This window comes from Nicotiana tomentosiformis, chromosome 5, assembly GCF_000390325.3.
Source record: "Nicotiana tomentosiformis chromosome 5, ASM39032v3, whole genome shotgun sequence".
Taxonomy (NCBI): Eukaryota; Viridiplantae; Streptophyta; class Magnoliopsida; order Solanales; family Solanaceae; genus Nicotiana; species Nicotiana tomentosiformis.
Genome location: NC_090816.1, coordinates 120,783,059 through 120,803,416, shown reverse-complemented (window position 1 = coordinate 120,803,416; position 20,358 = coordinate 120,783,059). Strand labels below are relative to the sequence as shown.

At 38.7% G+C, this 20,358-nt stretch overlaps 2 protein-coding genes across 2 annotated transcripts; one reads left to right on the top strand and one right to left on the bottom strand.

Moving 5' to 3' along the window:
• Positions 1 to 4,741: 4,741 nt before the first annotated feature.
• On the bottom strand, positions 4,742 to 7,749 carry LOC138893075 (uncharacterized). The gene is made up of 3 exons (XM_070176845.1): positions 6,811 to 7,749; positions 6,357 to 6,626; positions 4,742 to 5,014 (listed from the first exon to the last, which is right to left on the bottom strand). Exons 1-3 carry the CDS (start codon positions 7,747 to 7,749, stop codon positions 4,742 to 4,744), a joined length of 1,482 nt encoding a protein of 493 aa, XP_070032946.1.
• A 10,371-nt stretch (positions 7,750 to 18,120) lies between these two features.
• Positions 18,121 to 19,783, top strand: LOC104109153 (beta-D-glucosyl crocetin beta-1,6-glucosyltransferase-like). The gene has a single exon (XM_009618371.4). It carries the CDS (start codon positions 18,329 to 18,331, stop codon positions 19,694 to 19,696), a length of 1,368 nt encoding a protein of 455 aa, XP_009616666.1. The 5' UTR covers positions 18,121 to 18,328; the 3' UTR covers positions 19,697 to 19,783.
• Positions 19,784 to 20,358: the final 575 nt, after the last annotated feature.

The window sequence follows — 20,358 nt, the reverse complement described above, 5'->3', positions numbered from 1 at the left end:
ATCAAGGCTAACTCAGCCTGGAAAATAGCTAAATACAACTAGAGGAAGATAAGAGGGAGAAGAGCAGGGGGCTGCGATCGCCAAACAGCTACCTTGTTATCTCCAAGAAAATCTGCAACCAGAACACTCAATGACCGCTACCGTGTCCAGCTACACCTGAATCTACACACAAGGTGTAGGGAGTAACGTGAGTACACCAACTCAGTAAGTAACAACAATAAATAAAGACTGAGCAGTAGTGACGAGCAATAAAGCGTATAACATTCATATCGGGAAAATTTTAGTAAAATACCACATGCTTTTAAAATCAGGATTTGAATCAAAACATCTCGTTTAACCCAGTTCCAGTAAAAATCATTTAAAGATATTTTTCAACGGTTTTCAGATAGAGGAAAAATGCAAAGGTGAGCAAAATGATGAAATCACAAAAATCCCCTCGGGCAAACCTCACAGTCACTCATGCCACTCGAGCATACCTCACAGTCACTCCTGCCACTCAGGCATACCTCACAATCACTCTTGCCACTCGGGCATACCTCACAATCAAATAACTGGTATTCAGTATTGGTGAATGGGCAGTCCTCAGGGTTCTTTAAGTCGACAAGGGGTGTGAAACAAGGGGACCCCCTATCCCCAGCATTGTTCATTTTGTCAGCTGAGGTACTTTCTAGGTCTTTGAATAAGCTCTTTAAAGACAAGTCATTTGTGGGATTTGGAATGCCTAAGTGGTCTGATCCTTTAAACCACTTGGCATATGCTGATGATATGATAATCTTTGCATCTGCTCATCCTCCCTCTTTGAGCAAGATTATGGCAGTGTTGGGGAACTATGAGAAGATATCAGGTCATATGATCAACAAAGATAAGAGTTCATACTACATGCATTCAAAGGTTGCTAATGGATTGTTTCAGGCAATTGGAGCTATTACATGATTTGCAAGAGGTAAATTCCCCTTCACATATCTAGGGTGTCCTATTTTTTAGACTAGAAGGAGGAAGGACTATTATGAGGATCTTATCAAGAAGGTGAAGGCTAAATTGCATTCATGGAAACGAAAGCTACTTTCATTTGGAGGAAAGGAAACACTCATCTCTAGTGTGTTGCAAAGTATGCCAGTTCCTGGGGCATCTACATAAGACTTTTGCTAGGTTCCTTTGGAGCACAAAGGAAGAAGGGAGAAGCAGACACTTTGCTTCATGGAAAAATCTTTGTCTTACTAAATAGGAAGGGAGGCTAGGTTTTAGGTCCTTAAATGATGTCTCAAGGGTACTGTTTGCTAAACTATGGTGGAGGTTTAGGACCACAAAATCTTTGTGGTGTAATTTCATGTGGAATAAGTATTGCAAGAAGGAGCTACCAAGAGTGGTGCATTTTAGGGGAGGGTCTTATGTTTGGAGATAAATGTTGAATGCTAGGGAAGAAGTAGAACATGAGATCATATGGGAATTGAAGAGTGAAACAACTAATATTTGGCATGAAAATTAGACTGGATTGGGTACACTTTATCACGTATTACCTAAAGACTTTCCAATCAATTAAGGTCTTCAGGAGGTAGCAGAACTGTGGCAAGGGGAAGCATGGGATGATCAGCTGCTAGATCAAATTTTCAATGAGGAAATTGCAGAACATATAAGGCTAAATATGCACTATGAAGGAAGTGAGGGATTTTGGGATAGGCCATACTAGATGCCAACTCCTTCAGGCAAGTTCAGTGTTAGCAGTCCTTGTCAAATATTAAGGCATAGGGCTGATCCTAATCAGGAATTCAAGTTAATGTAGATTATAGGTTTTCCATTCAAGATATCCTTCTTCTCGTGGAGATTGTGGAAGCAGAAAATAGCCACCGATGACATGTGGAGGAGGCAAGGGAAAATGGTGATGTCTAGGTGTTGGTGTTGTCAGCAGCCCCAAGAGGAATCCATTGAGCATATATTTGTCACAAGTCCTACTGCCTCTAAGGTATGGAACTTGTTCATGGGGGCTGCTGGATTTTCTGTGCAATTAATTCAATTGAAGCATATTATAAGGCATTGGTGGTATGCTCAGTGTTGTACAAAGTTAAAGCCACTATTTCAAGCAGTACCAACTATCATCACTTGGGAGCTTTGGAAAAGAAGAAATGCAGGTAAACATGGTGGTTCAGTGTCCACAAATAGGGTGATTCATGAGATAAATAGGACATTGCATCAACTGGCAAGGGTGAGGTATGCTTGGATCCCTAATATTCCATTGTTATGGCCAGACATGACTCAATACTTTGAAGGATATAAACCTATATTGGTCACTACAAGAGTAACATGGCAGCTTCATTTTCATGGTTGGTACAAATGTAATATTGATGGAGCTTCAAAGGGCAATCCTGGACTTAGCTCCCTAGGCTTTTGTGTGAGGGATGATGAAGGTGATATGGTGTATGCTAGGACAGTAGACCTGGGAGTGACAACTAATGTGGTGGCTGAAGCTAAGTCTATTCTTCAAGGGTTGGAATATTGTGTGGAGCATGATCTTCACCCTCTCATACTGGAGATTGATTCATTGGTGATAAAGAAGGCGATAGAAGGGGAATGGGATCCTCCTTGGGTAATTGCACAGGATGTGAAGAAAATTATATAGATGAAGGACAACTTCAATGTGATCTTTCAACATGTGTTCGGAGAAGGCAACTCAGTGGCGGATTTTATAGCTAATATTGTGTTCTCTTTTGCAGGTACATCTGAGTTTCATTCATTCTCTAAATTGCTTAGTGCAGGGATGAGGTTGATCAATCTAGACAAATCTCAATCACCTAACCTTAGGTTAGGATATCAAAGATAAGAACCCCATACTGATGGCTTCATAGGATTGGACTCTGCACAAACTGATATGTCCAAATGCTAACAAAAATGTTGAACCCATCATATGGTATTTTTGGAGATTGTTGAATCATTTCTCAATGGTATTAGCATGCTTTAATGCTCAGTCTGAGGATGGTTTAGCAATATTTAGAATGATTTCTACATTAAAGGTTCTAGTAGGGAAGGATTTGAGCTTACAAGATCATATAAAGGCACAATTTCAAAGGTTGTCCTTTGCCTTGCAAAGCCTGCTTAATTCCTGGCTTTTGCCTTGCAAAGCCAGCCTAAAGCCAGCTCATGCCTGGCTTTTGCCTTGTAAAGCCTTGCTAAAGCCAACTCATGCGTGGCTTTTGCCGTGTAAAGCCTGCCTAAAGCCAGCTCTAGCCTGGCTTTTGCCCTGCAAAGCCTGCATAAAGCTAGCTCAAGCCTGGCTTTTGCCTTGCAAAGCCTGCCTAAAGCCAGCTCATGCCTGGCCTTTGCCTTGCAAAGCCTGCCTAAAGCCAGCTCAAGCCTGGATTTTGCCTTGCAAAGCCTGCCTAAAGCCAGGCTCTTCTTCTACACATTAATTTTGATGAATGAGCACATGATTAATACTTGAACAAAATCAGTCCACTACATATGGAGATCATATAGTACTTGGAAGACTATGCTGGCTTCAACTCTGTGGTGAAGATGTTTGGAATTCATTTTAGCATGTGGACAATATACCCTGGCGCCTGGTGAGAGCTTGATAGGTGTTGCTTGGTATTTTACAATGACAATTAGATTCACATACACTAATAGGAGAAGGAAGCATTCAACTTATCATGTTGTAATAGCTAGTTCATTAGATTTTAGCTTTTCTATCTTTTTAATAGCTAGTAGCTTCATACAACTTCTATTTTGGTTTGGACATCCTGTAAGCTTTGGACCCATTTTGGAATTTTATTTATATATTAGCCACTAGACAAGTGCTGCCGAATAGTATAGTTGCTTAAAAAAAAGAAGCGCCTGATTTAATGTCCCGGCACGACGCATGTTACCAACATCATTGGAAATTAATCAAGGGCACCACATGGCTGCCATCAAACTTGCCAAGGTAATGCTTCACTCGGTGCCCATTAACTCCAAATATTTCACCATTTTTGTTTTTCAAGTCAAGAGCACCAAACAGAGTCACGTGCACCACCTCAAAAGGGCCACTCCATTTTGACTTGAGCTTTCCCGAAAACAGTCGTAACCGAGAGTTGAACAGAAGAACCAAGTCACCCTCCTTGAATTCTTTATTCTGGGAATATTTGTCATGTAATTACTTCATCTTATACTTATACAAGGACGAGCTGGAATAGGCATGAAACTGGAATTCATCAAGTTCATTGAGTTGCTCTACCCGGAGATTGGTTGCTACATCTCATTCAAAGTTTAACTTCTTGAGCGCCCACATGGCCTTGTGCTCTAACTCAACCGGAAGATGGCATGCTTTCCCAAATACCAACTGGTACGAATACATACCAATTGGAGTCGTGTACGCAGTTCTATAAGCCCACAAATCATCGTCAAGTTTTCTTGACCAATCTGTTCGGTTTGCATTGACAGTTTTTGATAATATGCTCTTTATCTCCCTGTTGGACACCTCAACTTATCCACTAACCTGGTTATGATAAAGGGTTGGCACCTTATGATTGACACCATACTTGGAAAGTAAAGTGTCGAAGGCCTTGTTATAGAAATAAGAACCCCCAACACTAGTGATCGCCCTAGGAGTGCCAAACCTTGTGAAGATATTTTTCTTTAAGAACACCACCACACTCTGTGCCTCATTGTTGGGCAAAGCTACAACTTCAACCCATTTGGAAACATAATCATCAGTAACCAGAATGTAAGTGTTACCATACAAACTCACAAAAGGCCCCATGAAGTCTATGCCCTACACGTCAAAAATATCGATCTCAAGAAAAGTGGTGAGAGGCATTTCATCCTTCTTGGAAATTCCACCAGCTCTTTGGCATTCATCACACCTCTTAACAAGCTCACTTGCATCTTTATACAGGGTAGGCCAATAAAATCCACAGCTAAGAACCTTTAAAGCAGTTCTCTCCCCACCATGATGACCACCATAGGGCGAGGAATGGAAAGCATCAAGAATATTTATTTTCTCCTCTTCCGGGACACATCTCCGGATCACACCATCATTGCAAATCTTGAAAAGATATGGCTCATCCCAATAATAATCCAAGCTGTCATGTTTGAGTTTCTTCCTTTGGCTAGAAGAGAGCTCACTCGGGACAATGCCGGTCACAAGAAAGTTAGCCACATCGGCGAACCAAGGCATACCATTCAAAGACACAGAGAGGAGTTGTTCATCCGGGAACAAATCATTAATTTCGAGGCCATCGTGGGGCCTCCCCTCCTCTTCTAAGCAGGACAAGTGGTCCGCCACTTGATTATCACTTCCTTTTATATCAATGATTTCAAGGTCAAACTCTTGAAGCAGAAGAACCCATCTCATCAACCTAGCCTTCGAGTCATTTTTGGTCATCAAGTAATGGAGTGTCACGTGATCGGTGTGCACAATCAATTTGGCACCCATGAGATATGGCCTGAACTTTTCCATGGCGAAGACAATGGATAATAACTCTTTATCGGTCACCGTATAATTGACTTGGGCGTCATTCATAATTTTTCTTGCATAATAGACCGGATGAAATATATTATTAACCCTTTGCCCCAAAACCGCTCCTACCGCAACGTCACTAGCATAACACATGAGCTCAAATGGTAAGCTCAAATTGGGTGCGGTAATGATGGGAGTGGTTGACAATAATCTTCATTGAAGACAAACTTTGCATCCTTTTCTAGCAGCTTACACAAGGGGTTCACCACTTTTGAGAAATCCTTGATTAACCTTCGGTAGAACCCCGCGTGCCCAAGAAAGCTCCTAACTCCCTTGATGGAAGTAGGAGGAGGGAGTTTTGAAATAACTTCAATATTCTCTTTGCCCACTTCAACACCGTTCTTTGAGATCTTATGGCCGAGGATAATGCCCTCCTCGACCATAAAGTGGCATTTTTCCCAATTAAGCACTAGGTTGGTCTCTTCACATCGGGCCAACACTTTGTCAAGATTATCCAAGCATTCTTAAAATTAGTCCCCCACAACACTAAAATCATCCATGAACACTTCGAGGAAGTCCTCCACCATATCAGTAAATATTGCCATCATACACCGCTGAAAGGTAGTCGATGCATTACACAAACCAAACGGCATCCGTGAGAATGCAAATGTGACATACGCACATGTGAAGGTGGTTTTCTATTGGTATTCCGGTGCAATGAGAATCTGGTTGTACCCTGAGCACCCATCCAAAAAGCAATAGTAGGCATGCCCAGCAAGTCTGTCCAATATTTGTTCAAGAAAGGGCAATAGAAAGTGGTCTTTGCGGGTCACTTTGTTCAGCTTTATGTAGTCCATACATACCCTCCATCCAGTGATAGTATGAGTGGGGATCAACTCATTTTTCTCATTTGTGACCACAGTCATACCCCCTTCTTCAGCACATATTGTACCGGTGAAGTCCATGAACTATCTGAAATAGGGTACACAACCCCTGCATCAAGCCACTTGATAATTTCCTTCTTGACGATCTCTTGCATAGCCTCGTTCAAACTCCTTTGATGTTCCACGGAGGGTTTGGAATCATCATCTAGTATAATTTTGTGCATGCAAAAGGCAGGGATTATACCCTGAATGTCAGCCAAAGTCCATCCAATTGCCTTTTTCCTTCTTTGAAGCACCACAAGGGTGGAGTCTACCTGCACGTTAGTTAGGCAAGCAAAAAGAATAACAGGTAATGTGGAAGAAGGGCCTAAGAATTCATACCTGAGGTGTGAAGGCAAAGGATTCAACTCCAATGTTGGTGGCACCTTGATTGAGGGCTTTGTTGGTGGAGTCTTCCGGTTTTCCAAGTCCAAGGAACCCATATGAGTAGGATCCCACTCCTTGCAATGCATTTGCACATTCAACCAAGCCTTCCTTTTCATAATCATCATGGTTTAACAACACAGCTTCCAAAGGGTCTTCCATATTGATCATGGCACTCGTGTCATCAACTATCACCTCCGTCACAAGATCCACAAAAGAGCAAACTTCATTGCTATTTGGTTGCCTCATTGATTTGCACACATGGAATACAAATTTTTCATTGCCCACTTGGAAGGTGATCTCCCCTGCTTCCACATCAACCAATGCCTTCCATGTTGCTAGGAAAGGTCTCCCCAATATTATAGGCACCTCATATTCGACTTCGCAGTCGAGAATCACAAAATCAGCAGACAAAATAAACTTGTCGGCCCAAACTAGAACAACATCAATAATACCAAGCGGCCTTTTCATTGTCCGATCCGCCATTTGTAATCTCATGGAAGTAGCTCTTGGTTGCCTAATACCTAGTTTCTTGAACACGGAATATGGCATCAAATTAATACTTGCTCCCAAATCACACAAGGCTTTTACAAAATTGGCGCTACCAATGGTGCATGGAATTGTAAAGGCACCGGGATCTTCAAGATTTGGAGACATCGAGTGCACAATGGAACTCACTTGATGTGTCATTTTGATGGTCTCACAATTCATAGATCTCGTTTTAGTTACCAAGTCCTTCATGAACTTGGCATATCCCGGCATTTGTTGAAGAGCTTCTACCAAGGGCACATTGATTGACAAACTTTTCATCATCTCAATAAACTTCTTGAATTGGTTTTCATTATTTTTCTTTGCAAGCCTTTGAGGATACGGTGGAGGAGGCCTTGGCAAAGGGGCCTTGGCTGTAGGCACTACCGTTTCCGGTATGTCTATCACGTGTTCCCTAGACGGGTTCACATCATTTTGAGTCTCCTTCATGTTGTCATCAATAACTATCCTTACTTCATTATTCATATTCTCATCATTGGATTGAATCTCATCATCTTCTTGCAACACAACATCATCACTCACAATCTTCTTTGGATTAGAGGTACTTGTATCTCCACCTCTACCGCTTCTTGTGGTCACCGCCATAGCATGGCTTGTATTGTTCCCACCCTTCAGGTTTACTACCGTATCACTTGGTAGTTCCCCCTTAGTGCGAGTATTCAATGCTTGAGAAATTTGACTCATTTGTACTTCCAAGTTGCTAATAGAGGTAGTATGGGAGGCTATTTGGGCATCGGAGTCAGCATTCCTTTCCATCATTTGTTTGAACATACTCTCTATCCGCCCCATCTCATTGTTTGAAGAACTTTTCCCTTGAGACGAATATGGAGGCGGATTGTTGGGTTGTTGATACATTGGGGGCCTTTGAAAGCCCGATCCCCGTTTGCCTTGATTATTATTATTCCAACCCCCTTGGTTTCCATTGCCGCCCCAATTCTGATTGTTGTTCCCCCAATTGTTCGAGTTGTTGTTGTTGCCATTGTTCCAATTCCCTTGGCCTTGGTTTCCCCAATTGTGATTGTTCCCTTGCGATCTCCATTGCTGATTTGGAGCATTGCTCCGTTGAACTTGGTAGTTATTGGCATATAACACTTCCTCACTTTGATCATCATAAGAATCGTCTTGATTGTAACCACTACCACTTTTCTCATATTGATCTTGATTGTTTTGCACTTGTTGACCACGCTGGCTCCTCTTGTTGACCATGACATTTACCCCTTCTATGGCATTTACTTGCTTTGTCCCTTGAACTTGCTGAAGTTGGGCCTTTGCTAACTGATTCATAGTAGTTGTCAACTCGGCTATGGCTTGTCTGTGATAATGAAGTTCCTTGTGAAGATGGATGACATTAGGGTCAACCTGAGGAACATTTGCCCGACTCTGCCAAGCTGAGGATGTGTCAGTCATCTCATCAAGTATGTCACAAGCATCGGCATAAGGCATTTTCATAAAATTTCCCCCAGCTAGCTGATTCACCACACACTGGTTGGTCGTGTCGATGCCCCTATAGAATGTCAGTTGAATCATTACTCTAGTCATATCATTGTTTGGGCATTCCTTGACCATTGTCCGGTATCGCTCCCAGATTTCATATAGGGGTTCATTAGGTTCTTGTTTAAAGGCTAAGATCTCATCCCTCAATGCTGCCATATGACCCGGTGAGAAAGACTTGGCTATAAAATTTTCTGCCAACTCATCCCACGTATGTATGGAGTGGTTGGGTAGCCTCTCGAGCCAGTCCAAAGCTTTCCCTCTAAGTGAAAATGGGAAAAGTCTCAATCTCAGAGCATCCTCCGAAACGTTCGTCTGCTTGCTCCCTCAGCATGTGTCTACAAAACCCTTTAGATGCTTGTATGTGTTCTGATGAGGAGCTCCAGTGAAAAAACCGCTTTGCTCCAATAGGTTCAGCATGATATTTGTAATTTGAAAATTGCCCGCACGAATTTGGGGCGAGATAATTCCACTTACGTATCCTTCATTGGGTAGCACCTGGTGTGCCGCCGGGGAGGATTTTGAATGTTGTCATTAGCCTAGCGGCGTCTTCTTTGGACTTGAGGTTCTAGATTAACCTCATCCTCACCATTGTCATCTACCTCCTCCCCCGGAAAAACATGTCTGAGAGCATCATTATGAGCAATTTGGTACCTAAAGCGATTGATACACATAAGTTAGAAAAACAGAAGGAAAGAAAACAAGACACACGAATAGTTAGATAGATAGCCAACACCGTCTAACTCCCCGGTAATGGTGCCAAAAAGTGATTGTGGCGAAACCTACACCACTATAGAGTAGCGAGGATGGTCGATGCAGTTTTGCCCAACGAGGTCGGGATTGATTTCCACAGGGAGTTAATTTGGCTTGGAGTTGGGTATCTAACTAATCTAGATGTGCGTGTTGTTCCTAATTGCACTTCCAAACATTGTTGCGATTGATTCTATTTTATGTTTTTACTATTTTATGCTGAGTGTAAGCTAAGTACAATATTTTTGGTGAAAGTTTTCAAGTGTTAAAAGGCAATAGGGAAGTGACTTCCGCCTAGGTGAGTATCTAATTGGTATCAAGAATCTAGGACAAGCTTGTTATGATTGGGGTCGTGATATAACCATCACACATAAGTGCTCACTCTATACCTCTCTGTAGTTTGAGTGACTTTGCCCGATTTGGCTTTCTCAAACCCAAATGAGTGTTCATACAATACAAGTGAAATTGGCTCAAGTCGGGTATTACTATCTTTGGGTTTAACCCTTTAATTGGGGTTATCAATCTCTTGAGTTCACCCTAATTCCTTGTTAGCATAATTTTCCTAGACTTAGTCTCTCTTTCTCAAGAAGAGCCTAAGTCATAAAGGCATGAGTCAGTATTTGCAACCACTAATTCTACAATTTTAGCATGAATTAGGCTAAATATCACTAACCCATAAACAATTAAGCCCTAAAATTCAAGACCCATTAAATACCCACACTAGGGTTGGGGCACAACTCTAGATATGGGGTCTAGCTACTCATAATAACAACAAAAATCAAAGATAAAGATGAAATATAAGCCATAATATTAAAGTACAAGATGAAAATCTAAAGTTTGAAGGTAAATCTACTCTAAAATTTCCCAAATAGGGAAAAACCAGTCGTTCACGTGCTCTGCTAAACAAAACTTAACCTAAAATTGAAAAAAGAATCTATTTATACTAGGCTGAAATTTTCAGATAAAAATACCCCTGCGGAGGATTTGCGAATGCATAATTCTGACCGTGTCCACACTTGAGCTTTCGCGGCCACGTAATAATGAGCGTGGTCCGCGTTTCTTCAATACTGGGCCTAGATTGGGCTTAGTTTTGCGGACTGCATAATTTCAACTGTGCCCGCGTGTGCTTCCATCGCTGCTGCATGACGCAGACCGCATTCTTCAGTTAAGCCGACTTGCAGGATCTTTGAACCTCAAGATATGCTCTTAGTGAAATTTCCTTCGCAGCTGCGCCTTTCCAACACGGTCAACGGTGATTTTAGTACTCAAAGCAGCTTCTCTTAATCTACTTTCACAGACCGCGTAATAGTGGCTGCCTCAGTGGTGGTCCTTACGCGGCCGCGCTTTTCTGCCGCTCTCAGCGCTCCAGTCTCAGCCTTGGATTCGTGCAGGTTTGACTCCTTCATGAGTTGATTATGGCTTATTTGCCTCATTTTGGCCAAACCCTGTAAGCAAGCACATTAAGTTAGTTTTCGGGAATACCTTTACGTATTTTTGACCCAAAACCTAAGCAAAAGAGAGCAAATAATAGGCTAAAAACCCTAGTTATCAGCAACACCGCTCACTTCCACAATATCCATGGTACGGAGAATATGGTTACAATTTTTTAGAAATCTTTGGGTATCCTCTTTAGTTGTGCCACTGAAAGTAGGTGGACTATACCTCTTAAACCTTTCAAGTCTCTTTTGTTCTTCTTCTGATGCCTTTGGCCTGACCTCAGGTCGAACCGGAATAACATGTTGTACCGGTATTGCACTCGGAACCTAACCAACGTGAACCTGCTGCTCCGGAGTTGTGGTAGGAGTCCGAGCTACTCCCCCAATCTGCAAAATATTTGGTGCAACAGAGATCAATCCTGCTTGAGTTAATGTACCAAACATACTCAGGAACTGTGCTAAAGTCTCCTGAAGTCCGGGGTAACAACAGGTATTTCTGGTACCTGTCCCCCAACTGGAGCTACTAGTGGCTCCTCAACTGTTATTTTGACAGGTGCTCTAGTCGCAGCACGTGCCCTTCCTTGACCTCTACCTCGGCCCCGGCCTATTGCAGCCCTAGCAGTATGTGCGAATGCCTGATCAGCTAACTCGTGTTTTGACAGGTGCTCTAGTCGCAGCATGTACCCTTCCTTGACCTCTACTTCGGCCTCTACCTCGGCCCCGACCTCTTGCAGCCCTAGCAGTATGTGTGGATGCCGGATCATCTAACCCGATAGTATATGTCCTCACCATCTGTGAGAGAATAGATATACAAAGGCTCAAATTCCAAATTCAACAAATTCCGCACGACAGGAATGAAAGAAGTGGAAATTTCCTAACTGTTCTGTAGCCTCTTGAAGATAAGTACATACGTCTTTGTACCGCTCTGCAAGGCTCTACTAGACTCGTTCGTGACTCGTAGAACCTACGAACCTAGAGCTCTGATACCAACTTGTCACGACACAAAATCTCACCACAGGCGTCGTGATGGCACCTAGTCTCTAAGACTAGGTAAGCCGATTTTAGTTATATTTTGATGCCATTTGTTTTTTGAATTAAAAAAGTAATCAAAACTAACAGCGGGACAAATATGAATATACAACCTCACAAGACTGGTAGTACTGAGTCACGAACTCTAACTGAATACATGGAATGATCACGAGGACCGAATATACAATACTGTTTGATTAAAACTTAACATTACAATGAAATAAAAAGACTCCAAGGGACTGCGACGACCAAGCAGCTCTGTCTTGAATCCTTACGATCACGCTTTAACTCTACTCAAGTCCGATATCTCCAATACCTTGCTCTGCACAAAAATGTGCAGAAGTGTAGTATGAGTACACCACGGTCGGTACCCAGTAAGTATCAAGACTAACCTCAGTGGAGTAGAGACGAGGTACAGTCAAGACACTCACTAGTCTAATAACCTGTGCAATATAATATACAAGATAATAGGAAACAAATAACAATATGAGTAACACAAATCAACCAATGATATGTCGGCATGGAAACAAGAAGCCTATTAATATTACTCAACAAATAATAAATACAAGTACAACCAAGTAAATCAAGTTCTTCAAATAAATATCTTTCACATATAATCTCTTCCATATAACTCTCTTCCAAATATAATTTTCTCAACTAAATATCTTTCAAATATAATTCTTTCAATAACTCTTTTTCAAATATAATTTTCTCAAATAATATATTTCAAATACAATTCCTTCAAATACTACTTTTAAAATAAAATTCTTCCAAATAAATATTTTGAATATAATTCTTTCAATTAAAAGTCACCATGTGACACCTTATTTCATAATCAAAAAAATACGGGTCTCGGCCCTTTTCATATTTTCATGGCACTTCGTGCCCATAGTTAAATCATCATATTTTTCCGACCCCTCATGCCCATTTTTCATATCACATCTGCACGGACAATTCACGTGCCAAATATCATTATCATTTAATCACAGCACCTTGTGCCCTCATTTCATATCACAACTGCACGGACCATTCACGTGCCAATATCCTCATTATTTACTCACGGCACCTCGTGCCCACATTTTATTTTATAATCTGCCTGGCAATAGCCACAGGCTCCCAATTTCAACATAAATCAGATTGTTATCAATTTACCAATAACAAGACAAATTGCACAAGGTATAAAAATAAACACAAGAAAATCACAACATCACATGAAAATCGCCAACGCCACAACCCCACATCATCACATATCATCCCTGACAATAGTCACCCTTATCTCTCCTATAGCCACCCTTATCGGTCCTATAGCCACCCTTATCGCTCCGCCCAAACAATATCAATAGCCACCCTTATCGCTCCTATTGCCACCCTTATCGTCCCGCCCAGACAATATTCTAACAAACACAACAACAGTGAAATGACACCCTTATACCCACATAATATCAACGGTGAAATGCCACCCTTATCTCCCCAAAATAATAACTCATACAACACAACAATTTACACGAAAAATTATCACGACAACACCACAAAATCAATTCATATCACAATTTGCCTAATGGCCACAACCAAAGTTCCAAAGATAAAACCAAATCAATTAATTTCACAACAATAGCCGAAGGCTCCACACAATGTGTATATCGCCACAAAATAATCAACCGAGATAGAAATTATTCAACATAAAGCAAAGCCTTCATTAATCTAAATTTAGATAATTATATTAACACATCTTCTTAAGCTTTCTTAATTAATTATTTGCATAGGGAAAATCCATAATGAGATTAAATTCCAAGAAATATCAAACCAATAAACTCACAGAATTACATAAATATTCAAATAACAATCACATCAAATTGTCATATAAAAACAAGTTCAACCAACAAGGATTTAAGCATGGCAAATAGATGATTAAATAAATGCCAACAATTATTCAATTTACTACACAATATGCCTAAGACTTAAACCCAATATATTTTGTACGTATAAGCCCAAGTACGTACTTGTCACCTCACGTACACGGCTTTTCACATTTCACAAACGGCACATAAGACTTGATGCCTAATGGGTAATTCTCCCACTCGGGGTTAAGCAAGACACTTACCTTTTTGAAGTTAGTCTGATATTTCAAAATAGCCTTCTTGCTTGAATTGACCTCCGGACAGCTCAACTATATCCAAATTAATTGTACAACTTCACTAAAATTCATCGAAAATAATTCCGGATAATAATAAATCGACTTAAAAAGTTATTCCAAAAAGTTAACAAAAGTCAACGTGGGGCCCGCCTCTCGGGACCCGACATAATTTTCATGAAATCCAAATACTCATTCCGATACGAGTTCAACCATATCAAATTTATCGAATTCCAATAATAAATTGACCTCCAAATCTTAAATTTAAACCAAGAGGGTTTTCACAATTTTTCCAATTAAATTCACCGGTTAAATGTTAAAAACAGCCATGGATTTGGGTAATTTAACCAATATTGAGTTAAGAATACTTACCCTATTATTTTCTCTGAAAATTTCCCGAAAATCGCCTCTTCCCGAGCTCCAATCCGTCAAAAATAAAAAAATGGGTTTCAGAACTTAAGCTCTTTGCCCAATGATTTCTTCTAGGCGATCGCGAACTTCCTCACGCGATCACGAACCACAATTTCAACACTACCAAAATTAAGTCTACGCGATCGCAAATAATGCCACGCGATCACAATGCACAGAGTTCCCAGTTCGACGCGATCGCAACTCTCTTCACGCGATCGCATAGAGAAAATGCGTGACCACCACTTCTACTCTGTTACTCTACGCGATCGCAACCATAGCTACGCGTTCGCGAGTCACAACTTCCCAGAGCTACGCGATCGCATCCCTCTTCACGCGATCGCGTAGAACAAAACTCAGCAGCCCCCTACCCCCCCCAATTAACCCTACGCGATCGTAGATATCCCCACGCGATCACAGAAAACAAAATTTCACTGCCCAACTAAGCCTATGCGATCACAAACACATTCACGCTATCGCGTAGAAGGAAAACAAGATCCGATATCAGAAAATTCCAACAACTATTCAAGTCCAAATTTTTTATCCGTTACCCATCTGAAACTCATCCGAACCCCTCGGGACCTCAACCAAATATACCAACAAGTCCTAAAATATCATACGAGCTTAGTTGAATTTTCAAATCACCTCAAACAACATCAAAACGACGAATCGCACCCCAAATCAAAATCTATTAACTTTAAACTTTCAAATTCTATATCTTGTGCCGAAACACATCAAATCAATCCGGAATGACTTCAAATTTTGCACACAAGTCATAATTGACATAACGAAGCTATTCAAATCTCCAGAATCAGATTCCGACCCCAATATCAAAAAGTCAACCCCCTGGTCAAACTTCCCAAAAATTCATCTTTCTCCATTTCCAGCCAAATTCCTCTATAGACCTCCAAATAATTTTCCGGACATGCTCCTAAGTCCAAATTCACCATACGGAGCTATTGAAATCATCAAAATTCTATTCCGGAGTCGTTTATACAAAAGTCAACTCTTTGGTCGACTCTTTCCATTTAAGCTTCTTAATAAGAATTGTTCTTTTAATTTAATTTTGAATCTTCCGAAAATCAAACTCGACCACACCCGCGGGTCATAATACATATTGCGAAACTGCTCGAGACCTTAAGTCACTGAACGGGACGTTAATTCTTAAAATGACAAGTCGGGTCGTTACAGCTAGCTTGGTAAACTCATACTTATGGCCTTAATTGAAAAAGATTTAACTAAAAAACATATAAGAGCAAGAACAGATCTAACATTTAGTAATTTATTGCTTCGAGTCAGAAATGGAGAAGAGCATATAATAAAAGATAATTTGATCCTTCTTCCAGAATAATTGGTTTTCAAGCCAATAGTAATCGTAGTTGCGAAGATCTCTTAATAAGGAAATAATTGTCGTCATAAAAGAAAAATAAAAGTTGTGTAAAGTATATGACAGAAAAATTTATCTTAGCTAACAGAAATTAATATGTTGCTCAACTACAAGAGATATTAATTTTCAAGTTTCCTGATGAAAGTAAAATATGACCCAAGCTTAACTCATTAAAAAATAATACCAACAACATAATTATTACCACTAAAAATACTTAAATACTCAGTAAATGGCCTTTCACCATATAGGTACATTAGTTCATCATATCTTATATATGTTAGTGTTATGAATGTATATAACAAACAAAGGATATTCCTTGTCATGCATGGTAGTTTCTTTTTACAAGAAAAACATGCCCATACGTTTAAAACCGTCAAATGGCTTATGTAATGGTATAATGATGGTATGGAGAGGTTTTGACTATAATGTCATATATGCAAAAATTATGATGGGTCAAGGTGTTTCTAAGCTTGTGTTTATCCCTGAATTTATCTTTCACCTTCAGAAAATAAAGAATATCTTCTTAAATTCGTCCAATAATAATTCAATACTCTTGTGTCTTGCATTGATAATAAGTAAGCTCAAGGTCAAATAATTTTATTGGATTGTATTTGCTGAAACACGTTCTATCACACAAATAACTATATATTGCACTTTTAAAAGAGATATCAATATCAATGACCAGAGTTCTGATCATGAAAGAGCAGCCAAAGAGTCAAAAGTGAACATACACAAAAAAAAAAAATATCGTTTAAAAAGAAGTCAGAGGTAAGATATGATCACATTGCATATTTCTAAACTATAACTACATAATATTTGTGATATATAAGTACATTATAATATTATTTAGCTTAACTAAATTGATCATTTATGCAGATTCAGAAAATATTCAATTAATTTAAACTTAAGTGTTATACTAATGTAATAACATTGACTTTTGGTATAAATGATTGATGCATTTTACAGGTTAATTACTTTACAAAAATTGCTTTATAACAATTGCTATGTATATATACATATATAATTGACTAAACCCTTAGGCGTCATTATTAACGTGCAACGCACGTTCATAAAAACTAGTAAATATATAATTTATGTATTATATGTATATAATTCTGTATAATCAATGTATAATTTATGCATATGGTTAGAAAAAGTAAACAATGAATATTATGACCGGTTAATTACGTAAAGATCCCATCTAAAATATAGGCTTGGAATTTTCCGATTCAGAATATGTATCTTTTATTGCTAATGTGGGAGGCGGCAGCTATATACGTAGTGATGTATCTAGAAGATACAGATGGTTGATGAATTTTATTCATTCGATTTGAGAATATTACTTAACAAAATTCTGACAAAGAAAAAAGTCAAAAAACTTTGCTGCACATTTGGACGTCCAAACAAATACTACATCCGTTTTTTTCGATATGTTCATTTTCCATACGTATAATATTTGAAAAAGTTAGTACAGCAGAAAAAATAGGACTGTGAACCTCTTTCGGGAAAAAGAAAAAGAATGTTTTAAAAGTTTGAAAACGGGAAATTAATGGGTTTGAAATATGCCACAGTTCAGCTAATCAAATAGTTAAGGCAACTGATAAAAATGTTGTTGTATGGCCAAGATAGTCTATAACAAGTTAACAACCATCTTTTATAACAATATTTTCCTATAATGACCAAATTATCTTTGGAACTAATTTTTTATATTATATCATAATATATGTTCTCTATAACATCACTTCATTATAGTAGCAAAAAAATATCAACGAGATTGTTATAAAAAAGTTTGATTGTACTCTTTTAATTTGAGAAAGTAATAAATATCACTTGACACGTCTTCTTCTTCTTCTTTTTCCTATCTTTATCAAATTTCTATCAATAGAATTAGGGAAAAATATAAAATTGGCCGATTCGTCGAAACTAATTATATATATATATATATATATATATATATATTATCGATTATTTTTTTTAGAGCGACTAAAAATATACATCTCTCGCGTAATTGGCTAGAAATTAAATCACACGAGTAGTCATCTTCCTTAAAACTTGGCTAAAATTCCACCTTTGAAATTTCAAACCAACAGTAACACAATTAGTCACTTGCATAAAACTTGGCTAAAAATCTTACATTCAAGTTCCCTAGAAACAGTCATCTTTAGCGCATTGACATAAGCATTTTGTTTTTCGTATTTCTAGAAGCTTACTCCAAATTGTCAATATATACAATGTAAAACATAAGACTTCCCATGCTATTACTTTTGTCCTCACTCCTCACCTCTCTTTTCTTCTAATAAAACCAGCCAATTCCACTACTCCACAAATACCCCATCTCTGATTTCTCATCCTTTTTTCAATCTATAGAAAAGGAAGTTTTTACACAAATAGCCTGTCATCACAAAAAATTACATGGATACACAAGTAACAGAACGTGGTAACACTAATTTGAGGGTAATTATGTTTCCATGGTTGGCATATGGACACATATCTCCATTTCTAAACGTATCCAAGAAACTCGTGGACAGGGGATTCTTGATTTACCTCTGTTCTACACCTATCAATCTTAAATCTATAGTCAAGAAAATACCCGAAAAATATTCTGTTTCAATACAGCTTATTGAATATCATTTACCCGAATCGCCTGAACTTCCTCCTCATTACCATACAACCAATGGACTCCCACCCCATCTCAATTACACCCTTCAAAAGGCCTCGAAATTGTCCAAACCAAACTTCTCCAAAATCTTGAAAAATCTGAAACCTGATTTGGTAGTTTACGATGTTTTACAGCAATGGGCTGAAGGCGTAGCGAATGAACATAACATTCCTGCAGTCAAGCTCTTAACTTCTGGTGCAGCTGTGTTTTCATACTATTTTAACTTAGTAAAGACACCAGGGATTGAATTCCCTTTCCCAGCTATTTATCTTAGGAACATTGAGTTAGTAAAATTGGGTGAAGTGATGGCAAAATCAGCTAAACAAAAAGAATCTGATGATGTGGATCTTTTTACTGAAGGAAATATGCAAATTATGTTAATGAGTACCTCTAGAATTATAGAGGCAAAATACATCGATTATTTTTCTGAATTGAGTAATTGGAAAGTTATTCCAGTTGGTCCACCAGTCCAAGACTCAATGGCTAGTGACGCGGATGATGTGGAGTTTTTTGATTGGCTAGGAAAAAAAGATGAGAATTCAACTGTTTTTGTCTCTTTTGGAAGTGAGTATTTTTTGACAAAAGAAGATATGGAAGAAATAGCTTTTGGATTGGAGATTAGTAATGTTAATTTTATATGGGTTGTAAGATTTCCAAAGGGGGAAGAACAAAATCTTGAAAATGCTCTACCACAAGGTTTTCTTGAAAGAATTGGGGAAAGGGGAAGAGTTTTGAAGAAATGGGCACCACAACCAAGAATTCTCAATCATCCGAATATCGGAGGATTTATAAGTCATTGTGGTTGGAATTCTGTAATGGAAAGCGTAGATTTTGGGGTTCCAATTATAGCTATGCCTATTCATCTTGATCAACCACTAAATGCTAGATTGATGGTAGAATTAGGGGTCGCGGCTGAGATTGTTAGAGATGATGACGGTAAGATTTATAGAGAAGAAATTGCGCAAGTTCTTGAAAGTGTCATAGCTGGGGAAATAGGAGAAAATCTGAGGAAAAAAGTTAAAGATGTTAGCAAGAATTTGAAATGTATAAGGGGTGAAGAGATGGATACAGTTGCTGAAGAGCTAATTCAATTTTGTAAGAATAGTAATAAGTGCAAATAATGTGATGCTGTAATTCAGTTTACAAAGTTGTTTGGAAGTGAGATTGAAATAATGAGAAATATAGGATCCAGCTTAAATTTATCCTAATTCAACTTTGTGAGAATATATAGTAATTAAGTGCAAATAATGTGATGTTGTTATTCCGTTTACAAAATTGTCTGTTAGGTCTGGTTATCTTCAAAATATTTGAGGTTGAAATAATGAGAAAAAATAGGATGCGACCTATAAATTTACCCTATTATTCATCTTCTTAAAATATAATTTTGTTTAGCTTCGATATGAATACTTTTTCTTGTTTAAACCTGTTTAGAAATATTTTTTTGAGCCGAATGTCTATCGGAAACAGTATCTCTACCTTCACAAAATATGTGTTATACCGCATCTATATTACTTTCCTCAAACCTCATACTATGAGAAAACACAAAATATATTATTGTTATTATTTTCTATATGAGTTCTCAATTCTTTAATAAATCGCATGCATCTTTAGACTCGACCAGAAAGTTTGTTAGGACTAAAATTTGCCTTTTAAACCGTCGTTAAAATATCTAAAGCCATTATCAAATATTGGAGTGAAGTATAATTTGTTTCTTGTATAATCAAGTTTCTTCAGTTCTTCGGTAGGGGAAAATCTGTGTAATATATATCTTGAATATTATTGT

Excerpts from the sequence above, each read along its gene's own strand:
- LOC138893075 (XM_070176845.1), bottom strand. The coding sequence starts at position 7,749 with ATGAATAATGAAGTAAGGATAGTTATTGATGACAACATGAAGGAGACT. Across the intron at positions 6,627-6,810 it reads GTGCAAATGCATTGCAAGGA|GTAGACTCCACCCTTGTGGT; the intron begins GTGGGATCCTAC and ends ACTAACGTGCAG. Across the intron at positions 5,015-6,356 it reads AATATGTGCTGAAGAAGGGG|ATTTGCAATGATGGTGTGAT; the intron begins GTATGACTGTGG and ends TATCTTTTCAAG.
- LOC104109153 (XM_009618371.4), top strand. The coding sequence starts at position 18,329 with ATGGATACACAAGTAACAGAACGTGGTAACACTAATTTGAGGGTAATT.